General features: G+C 28.0%; 1 protein-coding gene across 1 annotated transcript in view; it reads right to left on the bottom strand.

The window, feature by feature from the left end:
* Positions 1–5,830: 5,830 nt before the first annotated feature.
* LOC100203910 (transient receptor potential cation channel subfamily A member 1 homolog) overlaps positions 5,831–15,461 on the bottom strand; it is a 102,630-nt gene continuing 92,999 nt past the window's right edge. Inside the window, exon 21 of the mRNA XM_065793161.1 lies at positions 5,831–6,024. Within this exon, the coding sequence (XP_065649233.1) occupies positions 5,878–6,024 (147 nt within the window). The 3' untranslated portion in view covers positions 5,831–5,877. The remainder of the gene's footprint in view (positions 6,025–15,461) is intronic.

Here is a 15,461-nt window from a genome sequence, read left to right as displayed (position 1 = left end):
CAACGTTGTTCACTGGTTAACGTGGTGTGCTTTCTGGGCACCCATTAGCAATTACTCTAATTGGAGTATACTTTTTTTAAGCGTCAATAATTAAACTTATGCATATAAAATCAAGCTAATCATATTAAGAAAAACCAATTGGTATTTTAGGAAGCAATTTATTTATACAGTTTCGTTTCCAGCCACATTAAAACTTTTTTTTTGTTAAGGTGGTTCTTTTAGAAAAAATCCAAACTTTTCATTAAACTTTTTTGATTCTTAAGATTTAACACTCTAAAACCAAATTTTTTATCATAAAAGAAAAAGACAATGCCGTTTTTTAACGCAATATTTACCTAAAAAATTATGCAATATTTACCTAAAAAATTATGCAATATTGATATACCTTGTAAATTTAATAGCTAAGAACAACTTAAAGATTATTTTTTCAATATGGCTTCAATATTTCTTGTCAACAGGTTAAAAAAATGTACCAAAATTATTAAAATATCTTTTTCCTATATTTAACAAACAACCTTTTTGTAACGGCAAAGATTTTTAACTTATAAATAAGTTTTTTTTTTTTAGTTTTTGGGTCATAATTTCTTAAAAGAATTATTTGAACCTTAATTTTTCTAAACGACTTAGGTATGTATTAACTGTGAAAATTTAAAAGCTATTACATATAATTGTTATTTGACATATGTAGTATGAAGTTGAGGTAAAACTCAGAAAAACACATATTTAAGAAAAATGCGAAAACAAAACAAATATTCATAAAAAACAAGATTTAAAGTTTAATATCAACAAGATCCGTAACTCCCTTTTTATCCGTAACTTCCTTTTCATCCGTAACTTCCTTTTCATTCTGAATGTCTATAAATCCTTTCTTAATATTCCTAACTGAAACCTCTTCGCTTTTTACCAGCATGTGATGATTTTTTTTTTTGCGACATCCTAATAGTTATTTTACTGTTACGAACTAGACCATACTTTTTATAACTCTTTTTAGCTGTGTGTAAACTATGTTTTAACTTATGTATTCTGTTTCTCTGAAAAAAGGATTGGATTACGCATAAATACCAAAAAAATTTATAAAATATAATAAACTTTATTTAGTTTGCATAAATCTTCTAGTAGAACAGATAAAATATTCTAACTGCACGATAATAAACAAACTGACAGAGTGAAATGTGCTTAATGTTGCAGGCTATGTTTTTTAGCTTCTGAGAAATTTGAAGGATTGAAAAAAGGAGATAGAGGAGAGTTTAAAGAGGATTTTGGTAATACCTATTAACGGAAGGTTGAAAAGATTTTTCGGGGCTATTGGCTTTTTTATGGTAGGAGAGGGGGAGGGGAAAGGCAAGAATCCGACCCTCTAACCATGGTACTAACACCGGATGAGAATAAACAGCAAAGTATAATATCCGTTAATGTTATATAAGAACAATATATGTTACAGTACACAAAAATACTGGGTAAGTTGACAGTATTATAAACTATTATTTAATAATAAAAAACGGAGAAATATCAAAATTGTCGCAGCAACAATAAACATCCAAACGAGTTTTTAAAATATAAAATATAATAATATTTCCTGCTACGCATCTGTTTAACCAAATTGTTGCAAACTCGGGTAATTTTCTCCAAATTACAATTGCAATAAATATTTTTCAATTAAAAAAAGAGTGCAACGTTCAGATATACAGTGTTATAATATATTAAATTATTTACAATAACATGTTTGTCAAATAACATAATTCTCGGAAGAGCCTCGGTAGAGCAACTTTACGAAGAAGGTTTTCATTAGCAATCATATATTTATAAAACTGTTCAAAGATAAGATTCTATAAGCTATACTTTGTGAGAACGATGCCCATTATAGAGCCAACTAAAAGTCTGTTCCTTTCCTTTGTCCATTGAACATTATTCAACGAAAACACTCTTTCAACATTTTCGTTGTGTCCTGGGATACAGAAGAATGCTTCACAAATTTTAAGCATCTCTGAGAAGCAACTCGTATTTAGACAAGTTTTAAAAAATAAAACCCACTGTCTATAGAGGGGTATTTCAAAAAAACTGCACAAATGATTTAAGATTACAGTATTGGTCAAACAATTGTACATCATCCAAAATGATACCTTTTTCTTTCAGGTTACTTTTCGCAATTTCCAAATCTTTAAATAGTTTTTGCATTAAACCAACTGTGCAGGCTATTGAGTTGTAAGACTTAGCATTTTATACAAACTGTATGAAATGCTAAAGTTGCTTCAGCTGCGTGAGATTTTTGTAATATCTTTTAGTTTTTAGATTGAAAAAAGGATGTCAACTTATTCTATGACGCTGACACTTTGATTAGGTTTTTATGTTTCTCACTGTTAACATGGCGCTCTAAGTTATTAGCTCCTTGTTAGCGACGGACTAGTAACTATCACAAATCGTACACTTTGCCTCACTCTGGTTGCACCCTTCAGTAAAGCATGAATACTTTGTTTTCATAGTACTTGAGAATTTTAATTTTCTTTTTGTAGAAATTGAAGTCATTTTTATAAAAAAGTTGCAATTCAATTTAAGTGCTGTTGTTGCTCTAAGCGGTGGTCCACAAAGTACGTACGTTCACAGGGGGAAGAGGGGAGGTCTTCAAAAAGCGTACGAATACGTATGGGGGGGGGGGGTTCAATTTAAAAGTACGTACTTCGATTTATCACAACTAATTAGCTAATCAATAGAAAAGTTAACATTCAGACTAAAGATCCTAGTTTGCCAACATAAAAAAATGTATGGTATAGGAAGTAGAAGATATAGTTTCCCTCTATGCACACGCATACATGGGTGCAAATTTTCCGACCTCGCTCCCTCCTCAAAAAAAAAGAAAAAGAAAAGAGGGGCTGTAAATTATGCATGGTCATAACTTTTGTATTTTACAATATTTTTCAAAGAAATTTAAAATCTGTCGATAAATTTAAATCTAGTTTTAGATAATAAAGTTGAAAGTTTTACTACATTAGTGCCCTCATATTTGGCCAGGGAGGGTGGATGGGGGGCAAGTGTTTCAAGGCTTCGTGTTCCCAGGCCTCCGCCACACCTTTTTGCAAGGCCTCCTCATTTGGTATAGGTATAAACATACTTAAGTTTAAAGTTTGCACAGTGTGTAAAAGTGTCCTATCTGGAACATCAAAAAATCCTACGGGCGCCATGCACACATGCCACCCCTTATATACTGGCTCTGAGTAAGGCGTATTTCAGGCAACCTTTTTTTTACGTCGCCAAAAAAACGGATTATTAGGGCCTCAAAATCCTATAAATTTTACCGCTCGGTTTTGCTAAAATAAAAAGCTCCTTAAATTAGCAAAAGAGTACAAAATTTGCTGCTCCCCCTTCAAATTAAGGGGTATGGATAGCCTACCCTCGGCACTGGGTTTGTTTTCAATATTAATGATCTCGTGCAAGACTCGCTTTTTTATGGGCTTACTAAAGAGGGGTACCTGAAATAAACGTCCGCCTTAAGTATAGTTTATTTTTATTTGACTCGTTATTGAAACAAAAAAAAGTACAACAGGATATTACCAGGAATCAAACTTCGGTCTAAGTACATAACATTAACTTCTCGGCCAAGCGAACACATTGGTATATTTGTCATATGTTTGAAGACCTTTTTTAAATTGGGATCCTGTGCGGCAAACAAAGGGCTTTGGGGTCGTATAAAGTATCTCCGGTACCTCCTCCACCTTTTTTTTTCAATATACTTTTTTATCGAAAGAAAAAAAAGTTAAAGGTGGAGGAAGGGGGGGGGGATGGGGATTTTAATAACGCACGTACTTTTTAAGGGGGGTAGGGACTTAAAAGTATGCATGGCTACAGGGGGGAGGGGGTGTCAAATTTCAAAATTTTTGGTGTACGTACTTTATGCACGACTTATAAGAGCAAAAACTGACATAGTCAAAAATGTTTTAATTAAAAAAGAATAGATCTATACTTTTTTTAAGTTTTTTAATTCCTTTGCCGTTCTATAAAACAATAATTGGGAAACCGAAACACGCAGGGTTAAAAGTAGAACCTGACGTTTTAATTTAAGAATAGAACGTCAAAAAATGTTTTAAAAGTTATACAGTTTTAGGAATAGCTTTAATAAGTTTAAATGAGGAAGTACATGTAAAAAAAAAAAAGCATATATAAAAAAAAAATAAACTTAAAATAATAAAAATATTGTATATATATATATATATATATATATATATATATATATATATATATATATATATATATATATATATATATATGTAATTTTTGTGGTAGGTTTTCATCCATATTTTGTAGTTTAAAATGTCTGAGTAAGAGATTTCACAAACTTCAGACTTGTTCAATCTTGTTGTGGTTGGTTTAATGTAGTCCGAGAGTTCATTCACAGTGTATATTAGGGTGGAGTGAATTTTAGTTTTTTTTACAATTCGTTTAGCCTGGGTGTGCAAAAGTTGTCTATTCATTTCAGAAATAGTCTGGAAAAATATCAATGCTCTTGGAAATTATCTCGAGAAATTATAATTAAAAAAAATAAACTTTTTTCATTTTAAGTTTAAAAGGTCATTTTTTCTGCAATAAACTATAAAATAACAAATTTTTTTTAAAAGTAATTGTTATTTTTGAAATTTTTATGAAATTTTGCTTCTTTTGAGAACCAACATGACATACTTTTGAAAAATTTTTTTTTACATAATATTAGGGACCCATTAAAATTTTGAAGGTCTTGAGGCACCTCAAGATAATTTCCTAGAGCATTGATATTTTTCCAGACTATTTCTGAAATGAATAGACAACTTTTGCACACCCAGGCTAAACGAATTGTAAAAAAAACTAAAATTCACTCCACCCTACTGTATATGCGGTCATGTGTTCTCTGACATTTTGATAACAATGAGGTTAAACCATAGAGCACACGTGTGTAAAATTCAACAACCAAATAAATAATGGTAAGCTGGCAGATAACTAATACCAGACAGCATAAGTTATCTAGCAACTAACATATTTTCATAATAGTTTGTTATATATAGTTCATTTTGCATCTAAGTATATAAATTGAGGATAATCCTGCAAATAGTTGCACTTGTATTTTTTTTTTGTGACAAAAAAGAAATACAATCACAAAATCGTACATAACTCTCTATGTAAAATGTCATGATCGTAAGTGTGCAATGAACGTTGTCCTTACTCCCACAAAGTTCTTACGTCTATACATATAAAGCATGGCGCATATTAAAGCACACCCATCAATGTTTGGTGGAATAAAAGTAGAAAACGTGTAAACATAAAAATTTAATAATAAATCTAAAACGTAATATAATAAAATATTTTTTACAATAATATCTTACTTTACAAAACTTAATAAAAACACAATATGTTCTAATAGATAATTTTAAAATTAACATTATAGTTTTAATTAAAATCATTTAATCTCAAGATAATCACACGATAAAAAATAGTTTCTAGTTATTTTATTAAAAAAAAAACAAGAAAAAAAAAAAGTGTAGAAAGTGGGAAAGACCTAATTAATTAACAATAAAAACTAAAATCTCTCTCTATATATATATCAATAAAATGTTTCTGTTTATATGTGGTATAAAATAACTATCAGTTTTATATTGTCAAATAAATAGATATTACAATGAATAAATAGGATACAACAAAACTAATAATAAATAATTAACGAAATAAAAAGTAGATAAAAAATTTTACAAAATATCAAATAAAAAAAGAAAACGATTATAAAATAAATACTATCTAATTAATATATAAAATTATAACTAATATATTAGGTTAACTATTTACATTTTAAAATTTTTAATTATGATTTTAATTGATAAAAATGAATAAATAATAAAAGCTAAAATTAAATAATAAAATTTAACTAATATTCAGATGTTTCACAATTCCATTCAACATTTCTTCCATTCGATTGTTTTGGGCTTCCATCGCTTTCATTCTGATCTGCAAATTGTTTACATTTTCTTTCAATTGAACACGTTCTTTTTTACTAAGCTTATTGTTGCTCTAATAAAAATAAAAAAAAGAAGAAAAGTCTTCAACTTTTATGCAATATCAACATTAGTTTCAACTAAAATTGTTAAAACTGATTTTCAAATACTTCTGTAATTCAAAAATTTAAACACACACACACACATATATCTAGTCTCCTTCTTTTTCAGTATCTTCGGAAGTGCCTCAAGGTTTAATTTCTGGCCCTGTGTTGTTTCTCGTCTATATAAATGATCTTTCTAAAAAACTTACCTCTAAAATAGCACTGTTTGCTAAGAACTCCGCTTTATAATCTAGTCTTGAAAAAAAATCATTACTTTTTGATCACTTAGAACAGGCAGCAATGTGATCATGTGATCTCATTGTGATCATGTGATCTCTTTTCTGCGATTATAAAGACTAAAAAGTATATATATGGCCTGTCAAGGGATGTAAAATTAAATTGAAAAACCTTAATTTCAAAAAAGATATCCATATAAAGTAATAGTTCAATAGAAAAGACAGTTGGGTGGTGGTAGAGTGGAGTGGTTGTTGGTGGTGTAAAGATGATAAAGTAGAAATTCAATGTCACACTTTAGAGAAGTAATTATGCAGAACATCATTATTATAACTGATGTTCTGCATAATTACTTCTTTTTACTATTCTTTAAAAAATTAAAAAAACTAAACATACTTAATTATTAAATTATAAAAAACTCATTGTTTTTCTAGATATACTATAAATATGTAATTATTTTTTATTATTTTAAAATAATTTTTGAAAAAGCAGAGCAGATCCAAAGTTTCATCACCCAGATGGCTTTTTAATTTTGTTGCAAAAAAACTGGTCACAGAAAAAGCACATTCAGATTCTACACTAGTAGGCTTAACAGCCATTAAAAAAATGTATGCTCTTTGCAAAAAATTACGTGTTCATCTATTTTCAAATCATCATCATCAAATTGGTATATTGGATTTTTTTTAAAGCTTTATTAAGTTTGTCTGTTATTCATTACTCTTTTCAAGAGAAAAAGAAATAGATTCAGATGGAGAGTCAAAAGAATCAGAAACAAGTTCGAGTAGTGCCTCATTTGAAACAGAAAGTTCAACTTCAGATTCAGACTCATAAGCTGTTAATGATGCAGCTGAATTTGAAGCATCTAGTCTTTCCAGTAATTCAACTATTAATTTGCAACGTTTTATTGAAGACAGAACTATTACTAGCTCTATTTTAGATTTGGACTGAGCGTTGGTTCTACCATTGTGCAGATAATGAAGAATCCCACTTACATCATTATGTCTTTGTTGCATTTGAAGAACAAGGATGCATGCAACTTATAACGTTGTTAACAACTTATGTCTATTAATGCTTTTTGCATATAACTTTTTAATAAATAGATGCATTGATGCATTGAAAAAAGACTATTCCATCTAGTCTTGCAGTCTTTCATTACAGTTATTTGCTTCCCAAATTCAGCCGTAACTTCTGCAAGATAACGTTTTTTTTTGGTGATCGTTCAAAAATTACTATTAATTGTTGTACCTTTTTGATCACTGGACCACAACTTACCTCAGTAACATCACATTAGTTTCTTCAATGCCCATTATGACTAGTATCAAGATCGACCAATTCATTGTTGTCAGAAAAATTATCATTAAGAATGAGATATAACATTGAACGAAATCCCATAAAGGGCTGTTCATCATGCAAGTGTTGCAGAAAGTGTTTTTCTTCTCAAAGAAAAATCACTTCCTGCAACTTTTTCTTGTGCGCATTAAAAATGCGAGATATAAAATAAGAAATTATTTTTACAAGAATCACTATGTACCAGCTTTGCTGTAACTAAACTATAATTATGAAAATTACTAAGCAATATTTTCTACCAGCAAAGTCTTTTTTGAGAATTGGAATAAATTAAAACTCTAAAACATAAACTTCAAAATTTGTAAAAAACAAAACAAACAATAGTGTAAAAAAAATTTGCACACTACCAATTAGAGAAATTTCATAGCAACCAATTACAAAACTTTCATAGCAACCAATTAGAAAACCTTTGTAGCAAAAGAACCAATTAAAGAACTTCCATAGCAACCATTTAGAGAACTTTTATAACAACCAATTAGAGAAGTTCCATAGCAATGAATTAAACAACTTTAATAGCAACCAATTAGAAAACTTTCATAGCAAAAAACTTTCCTAATCTCAATTTGGTTATTTCAACATTGATAATTGATTGAATAAATTTTAACACTGCAAACTCTAACAACATGGAAAACTACATCATACTCTTGTCTAAGGGCAACAACATGAGCTCTCATACTAATCTTCCATTAGAACATCTGAATTTATAGAAAATCTACTTTTAACATGCACACTTCCACGTGAAAAAGTGAAGACAATTTTAGATCCTTCAAATATGGAATTGAAGTTCTACAAAAGAAAGTAAAAAAAAAACATTAAACTTTTATTTACATTTGCCTTTAGCAAAACCACAATTTTGATATTAACTTATTTTAACCAAAAATTTTGATACTGATTATTGACCTTAATGAACATCGATACTTTCTTTGATTTGGCATTTTTAACTGTGCTTAATGAAAGTTAATTAGGAAAATAATTTTTCAAATTAAATGTTTTTAAATAAGTACAACGCAGATCATTAATTTGTGTATGTTTATTGTTGTATAAAACTTAAAATAATGCATTACGCAGTGGCAAAAAACCAGTTTTAGTTAGACATGCTGTTGTATTAGAATGCTATTGGATGCCAGACTGGAAGTTATTAAAAACTCTGGTACTAATGGTCTAGTATAGCCTTAATTCATTTTGAAGGACTGCAAGGAAAAAGTCAGTCATTATGTTTTTTTCTGAATTAAAACAGATAACAATGAAATTGATGTAGCTCTTGCAATTTCTTAAGAAACCTTTTTTCCTCAGTTAAATTAAAATTTTTTAATAAGTTATTACAATCACATTGAAATAATCATTCACCTTTTATTTTAATAAGAAGTAAAGAATTTGCAGTAACAAATTTTACTAGTTTTTAGTGACACTTGTGCAACTTTTTTTAAGTAGATTTTTCCAACACATCTTTTTAAAGTTTTGCATGATGAATCTCATCAGCATGATGGATCCCACCAGTTTTTGGTATAAGAAAAGTGCTAATTGGAAATCTGATTGAAAAAGAAGAAACAATTCAAGTCAAATATTTTTAACATCAGAAGACTGTTGTCATGTCCTAGTAACAATCTCTACAGTATAAATAGTAGTTTGCATTGTTATACAAACAATTTCACATTATCATAAGTTTCTAAACTTTTTTGACATACAGATACATTTTCAACTTATTTTATTAAACAGAATTTTTGAGGAAACTTGTCTCTTTCACAAATTGTTTAAGAACCTGTTTTCTGTGCATTAAAAAGTTTATAAAATTTCTGAGAACTGCATTGAAACTTCTATGAATCTACTTCACCTTTTTATGACTTCAAATGTACATTTACAAATATGCAAGAAACATCATCCTACTTCACTTTTTTATGACTAGCTTCAAATGCACATTTAAAAATATGCAAGTAACATCATCCTATTTCACCTTTTTATGACTAGCTTCAAATGCGTATTTACAAACATGCAAAAAACATCATCCTACTTCACCTTTTTATGACTAGCTTCAAATGCACATTTAAAAATATGCAAGAAACATCATCCTACTTCACCTTTTTATGACTAGCTTCAAATGCACGTTTACAAACATACAAGAAACATCATCCTATTTCATCCTTTTTTTGACTAGCTTCAAATGCACATTTACAAACATGCAAGAAACATCATCCTATTTCACCTTTTTATGACTAGCTTCAAATGCACATTTACAAACATGCAAGAAACATCATCCTACTTCACCTTTTTATGACTTCAAATGCACATATACAAACATGCAAGAAACATCATCCTATTTCAATGATAGATGTTTCAAACTTTTTATTAAATTCAATATCAAAAAATTTGCAAGGAGATTTTCATTTAAAATACTTATCAACAGATGCACCACTAAGAAACGCTATTAAAATGTTTTTTGTAGCCAGTTGGTTGCAAAAATCTCAGTTTTTTGTAGTCAATTGGTTGCAGCTGGTTGCCATTGGTTGCAGTTAGCTGCATAAATTTCAATATTGATGCAAATACAAATCGACCTTTTTGAACAACTTCTTTAAAAAAATCATCATAACTATGTGTGTAGAGTTAAAAACCACCTTTAATACTAGATTATGGAAACATGGAGCAAGAATGAATAAATTAAAAAAAAAAAAGTCGCTTTATTCTTGTTAACAAGCAGAAATAAAATCAATATTTGATATCTCACTCTTTTTTTTTGATTCAAGCTTTTGTTAATCAAACTATCAACTGATTCAGTATAAATGTGAAATCTTTTAAACAAGCAGTTTTTTTCAGTGGTTTTAACAGAAACTTTGTTCTCCACTCCACAATTTTCCTCTCCACATTTAATAATCTTCAGTCAATCAACTCAAGTTGCACAAGTTCTGTTTCAAATAGCTGGAAATTAACAAAAAGCAATGGGAATACTTGTTAAAGATGCTTAAAGATTTAAAGAAGTAGTTAAACTAAAAGTACTTACTAACAATCTTCTTGATGCAAACCAATAAGACTTCACCTGTGGTAAACTCGTTTAACAAATTTTACGGAACCATTTGATCTAACTATTTATGCTATAGAGTTATATTTTAAAATTGTAATTTTTCTTGATTTTGCCAAAACCTTCAATAGAGCTAGTAACTTGTTACTACTTACTAAATTTGTGTGTACAATTCCAAGAAATACATCTGCCAGTAGATTAACTCATTTTTCTGCAAGCAAAAACATTAAGTTGTTTTCTGAAACTTAGGGTTCATGAATTGGATAGCTGCTGATCCTCATCTTTATTAAACCTTACCTACTTAACACCTTGCCTACTTAACACCACCTCAGACAATATTGCAAACCAATAATGGATGGATGGATGGCATTAAGCATGACATGGCATTAAGGATGACATTAATAATAATTTTGTGGATTGTCAATTTTAGTCACAAATAGAATCTTTATATCATTAAGCAATGCTAATGTTTCAGCAAATGCCAAGGTAAAGTTAAAGTTATAATTTTCATGCGAATAGTGAGCAGAGACCAAACCAGGCTCAAAAATATAATTATTGTCATAATGATAACAACTGATAAAAGATACAAGATTCATTTTAATCATTTTGCAATAAATCTCACTTGTGATGCTGTTTGGTGTTTCAATGAAAACCAGTTCCTCAAATGTATTGACTTTCATTGTGGAAAAAATAATTATTTCCTGCAATTGAATCTGATTTTAAGTGGAAATATGATTCTTCGTTAATGTCAATTGATGCCTAAAATCCAATACCATTTTTTTTTTGAATTACTGTTGTAATTCAAAAAAAAAAGTTGTTTCTTACAATGACTGCTGACTATGCAACTGATATTTTATGAGTTTTGCAACCACTCCCTGACTTGCGAACTGCTGAAACACATTCTTCATATTTTTTTAATATACCATATATTGTTCTGCAGTAGACTTCCTCTTTCAAATAGTGTCTAACTGTGAATATCTTTCCATATTCAATTTAATTTTCATAAAATTTTGTTATAATTTCTTGCTGTGTTTTATTCTTTAAATTTTGCATTCTGAGTGATTTAAAAAATATTGTGATTGTCTATTGTCTTATTATTCATTGGTCTATTAATCACATGATAACTATTCATTGGTCTATTAGCTAAACTAATCACATGATAACTATTAACTGCATATTTGTTGAATTTTCAAAAATTCACTTTTGTATAATGGTTACATTTTTCATAACACATAACTGGCTCCTACTATTTAAATAAATGTACACTACATTTAGTCTTTGCTTTATTATCAGATCACTTAAGCTAACCCCATCATAAATGATTTTCAAGATAGATCTAACCATTATCAAAACAAATTAGTTTAGACATTTATTATAATTTCATTACTATTAGAAAAAATTTAAAACATATGAACATAAAGCTAAATAGAAGGACTAAAATGGAATTTTATTTCTGATATAGAATTTTATTTTTAATTATTGTTTAATTATTTCAAAGATGAGAAACTTTCGGTAATAATATAGTTGCAAGTAGATTTTTTTTTAATGATTTAAAGAGCATATGGTAAAATGAATGAAATTTATAAGTTTCCATGATTTTTTTTTTCAACATTTTTTTCTTCTTCACTTTTAATAAGGCTGCACAGTGGGACAGAGTGTGCTAAAATACCAAAAAACCAATGTTAGCATTGCATGGTGAAAATTTGTCATAACGGTGAAGACGTGTTCATTAGAGGGAATATCTAATTAAAAAAACAATTATTAATTTAAATGTAATTTTATGCGGTTATTTACATGTTAATTTGACATGTGTTCCAAAAGGCAATTTTTGATAAAAGTTGTCTTGTCCATTAAAAATATTTTGTACTTTTCACCAAAATTTAATTTTTTTAATTTTTTTTTTTATATTATATAATTACCTGTTTATTACTTTATTTATGCATTTTATATAAAAATATAGCTATTCTAAAAAAAAACTACAAAAATAATTTTGATACAAAAAACTTGATTTTGTCCCACTGTGGGCTGCAAGCAACCACTATTAGAATAGGAAGTTACTGGAAGAAAAAAGATGAAGTTTATAGAGCTTTAAGATAACGATTGGCAGACAACTTGAAAGATTACAAATTATGTGAATTAGGAAAACAAGATGAAGGAAGCGAATTCCAAAAAACTGATGTTAAAAATTCCAAAGAACTGATATGGTTTGATAGAGTTAAAGTTTTGTGTGTTTGCTTGATTTTGTGTTAATACATTTTAAAAAATTTAAAAATATAAAAGTATTTTCCCTGACTTTTTGAAGAAAAAAAAGAAAAACCCCTGATTTCTCTGATTTAGAAATTTGCTTTGATAAGCCTAATTTATAGTTTGTTCGCCAACTTGTTAACTTTCTCATATCTTTTATATAAATTATAAGAATGATCACTTTATCAAGTAAAACAGATACGTACAAATAAAAGTTTAAACAAACCTACTTTGTAAGATATAATGCAATTTAGTTTAAATTATACCTAAATAATTAATAGCTGCCAGTTGCTATATTTTAACCAACCAATTCTTTTAAATATGAGTTTTATGTTTATCATTAAAACTCAATCACTAACATTTTTGTAACATTCTTGCCTTTTTTTTCACTAATTTTTTTTAGGTAATTTTAATACCTAAAAGATTGATGTGTTTCATAGGCAAAAGCAGAAAAATACTATTAACACAAATAAACAAACATGATAAAAATTTAATTAAAGACAGTTATAATAAATCAGGTATAGCAGAAAAAAGTATTTTAAGGAAACAATTAAACTGAATCCCAAAACAATTTTAATTTTACCAAATAACTCTAACTAAAATATTTGCAGCATTTTGTTTTATAAGAAAATATGAATGAAAGTTTATGCAAATATCTAACATACATAAACTTTAAATTATGTAATGTTAAAGCATACTTAAACATATATCAAGTTTTACGGTTTGATTTTCACTTGAAAATTGTATTGGGTCAACCTCTCCTTAATTTTGATCTATAGCATTCGTTTCCATTAAAAAAATTATGAAATAGCTTTAAAATGACAGTCAACATGCCATGTTATTAGTCATGGCCGAGTGCATAAGCATGGCCAAGTGTTTAGCACGCAGTGCTTCTGAGCAAAAAAGCCATGGTTCGAGTCCTACCACTGGCATTTTTTTTTTTTAATTTTGTTAGATTTTTTACAATACAATATACTTGTGAAGTTTTATAGAGATTATATACAAACATATGTATCGATATTATACACTTTAACAAACAAAAAGAATTTTAAAAAAGCTAAAAATTCTAAAAATTTCATCAAAAAATTTCATTTTCAATTTCATTTCAATCAAAAAACGAGGGGAAATTTGTTGCGTATGTGTCATGATTGAGATAATTATGTTATTTTAGTTTTACATTTCAAGTTTTTTTACAACTAATTTGAGTTTGTGCAAGGAAAATGAGTATACAACATGTTTATATATAGGATATAAAATCTATAAACTATAAAGTTGTTTTGTTTTGTATTTTAAATAACAAAAATTAAAAAAAAAAAAAGAATGCTGATGATTTGAACTTGCTTCATGGCAACTTTAACTTTTTTTAAAACAGTAAAGGGGTTTAAAAAGTATGTTTTTAATAAGAACATAATTGAAAATTCTAATTTTATATTTAAATTAAACTATTTGATTATTTTTTTAAATAATCAAAGTTAAAACTATTTAATATTGACATAATCAGAAAATTTAGAGTTTTACAGCTATTTTACTGAGTCCCCATTAAACATTCTGAAATAGTATACTCCATTATTTTTTGGCTTAACTTTTAGATTAGGGATTGCCCATAAATTATGCAAGGCTAAATTTCACTAATGAACAAAACAAAAAAGATCAAAATTTCCCTCGCCGAGTTGTAAGTTAAATAAAAAATCAAAATAGCTTACATTTAATGAAATTACTACATTTTAAAATACAATGAAATTACTACATACAATGAAATTACTACATACAAATTAACTACATTTAACAAAAATCGCCACATAAAAGAACTTAAGATCTCCTTATTTTTAAAAAATAAGTTTAGTGTTGCATAATTTATGGATGATCCCTTAGCGCTTTATAGTATATAGCTTTTAATGTTCTAAGATCTTCTTAATTCTGCCATTTATATAGCGTTGCGTACAAACGCCTGTAAGTGTAAACGTCTTTAGCATATGCTGAGTTTTCAGGCAGTATATGGAACAACATGTATAATAAATCTATAAAAATGAGAAAACTTTTGAATTTTATTTTAACAATTAGAAAAATTTTTTGCTATATTATTATTTTTTTGCTATAAATATTGCTATAATTATTATAGATATATACTATAATAAAAATTTTGCTATAAATATTGCTATAAATACAGCAAGCTTGAAAAATATTCAAAATTTATTAGGGGAGGTCTTTAATCCCCCAAAACGACACTGATGACAGCGCACTGAACCACAGAGCTATCAATGATATGGGTTTAGGAGAAAAACAAACCTAATTATAAATCTCTTATAAGCTCTAGGTATGCGGAAAAGGTGCGTATGTTAATTTTTTTTGCTCCTAAAGCAATTTTTCAAAATTAATTATTTTACGAAAAAATATTGAAGTAAATAAATAATAGGTACTGAGTTGATTGGTGTAGAATAGATAAGTATAGAAATGGTAGATTTGGAAAAAACCCGTATTTTATGGGTCAGGAAAGCTAGGATATATATATATATATATATATATATATATATATATATATATATATATATATATATATATATAAAGAAAAAGTAC

Source organism: Hydra vulgaris, chromosome 03 (assembly GCF_038396675.1).
Source record: "Hydra vulgaris chromosome 03, alternate assembly HydraT2T_AEP".
NCBI classification, from domain to species: domain Eukaryota; kingdom Metazoa; phylum Cnidaria; class Hydrozoa; order Anthoathecata; family Hydridae; genus Hydra; species Hydra vulgaris.
The sequence above is the reverse complement of the archived record's forward strand: the minus strand, read 5'-3'. Positions and strand labels throughout refer to the sequence as shown.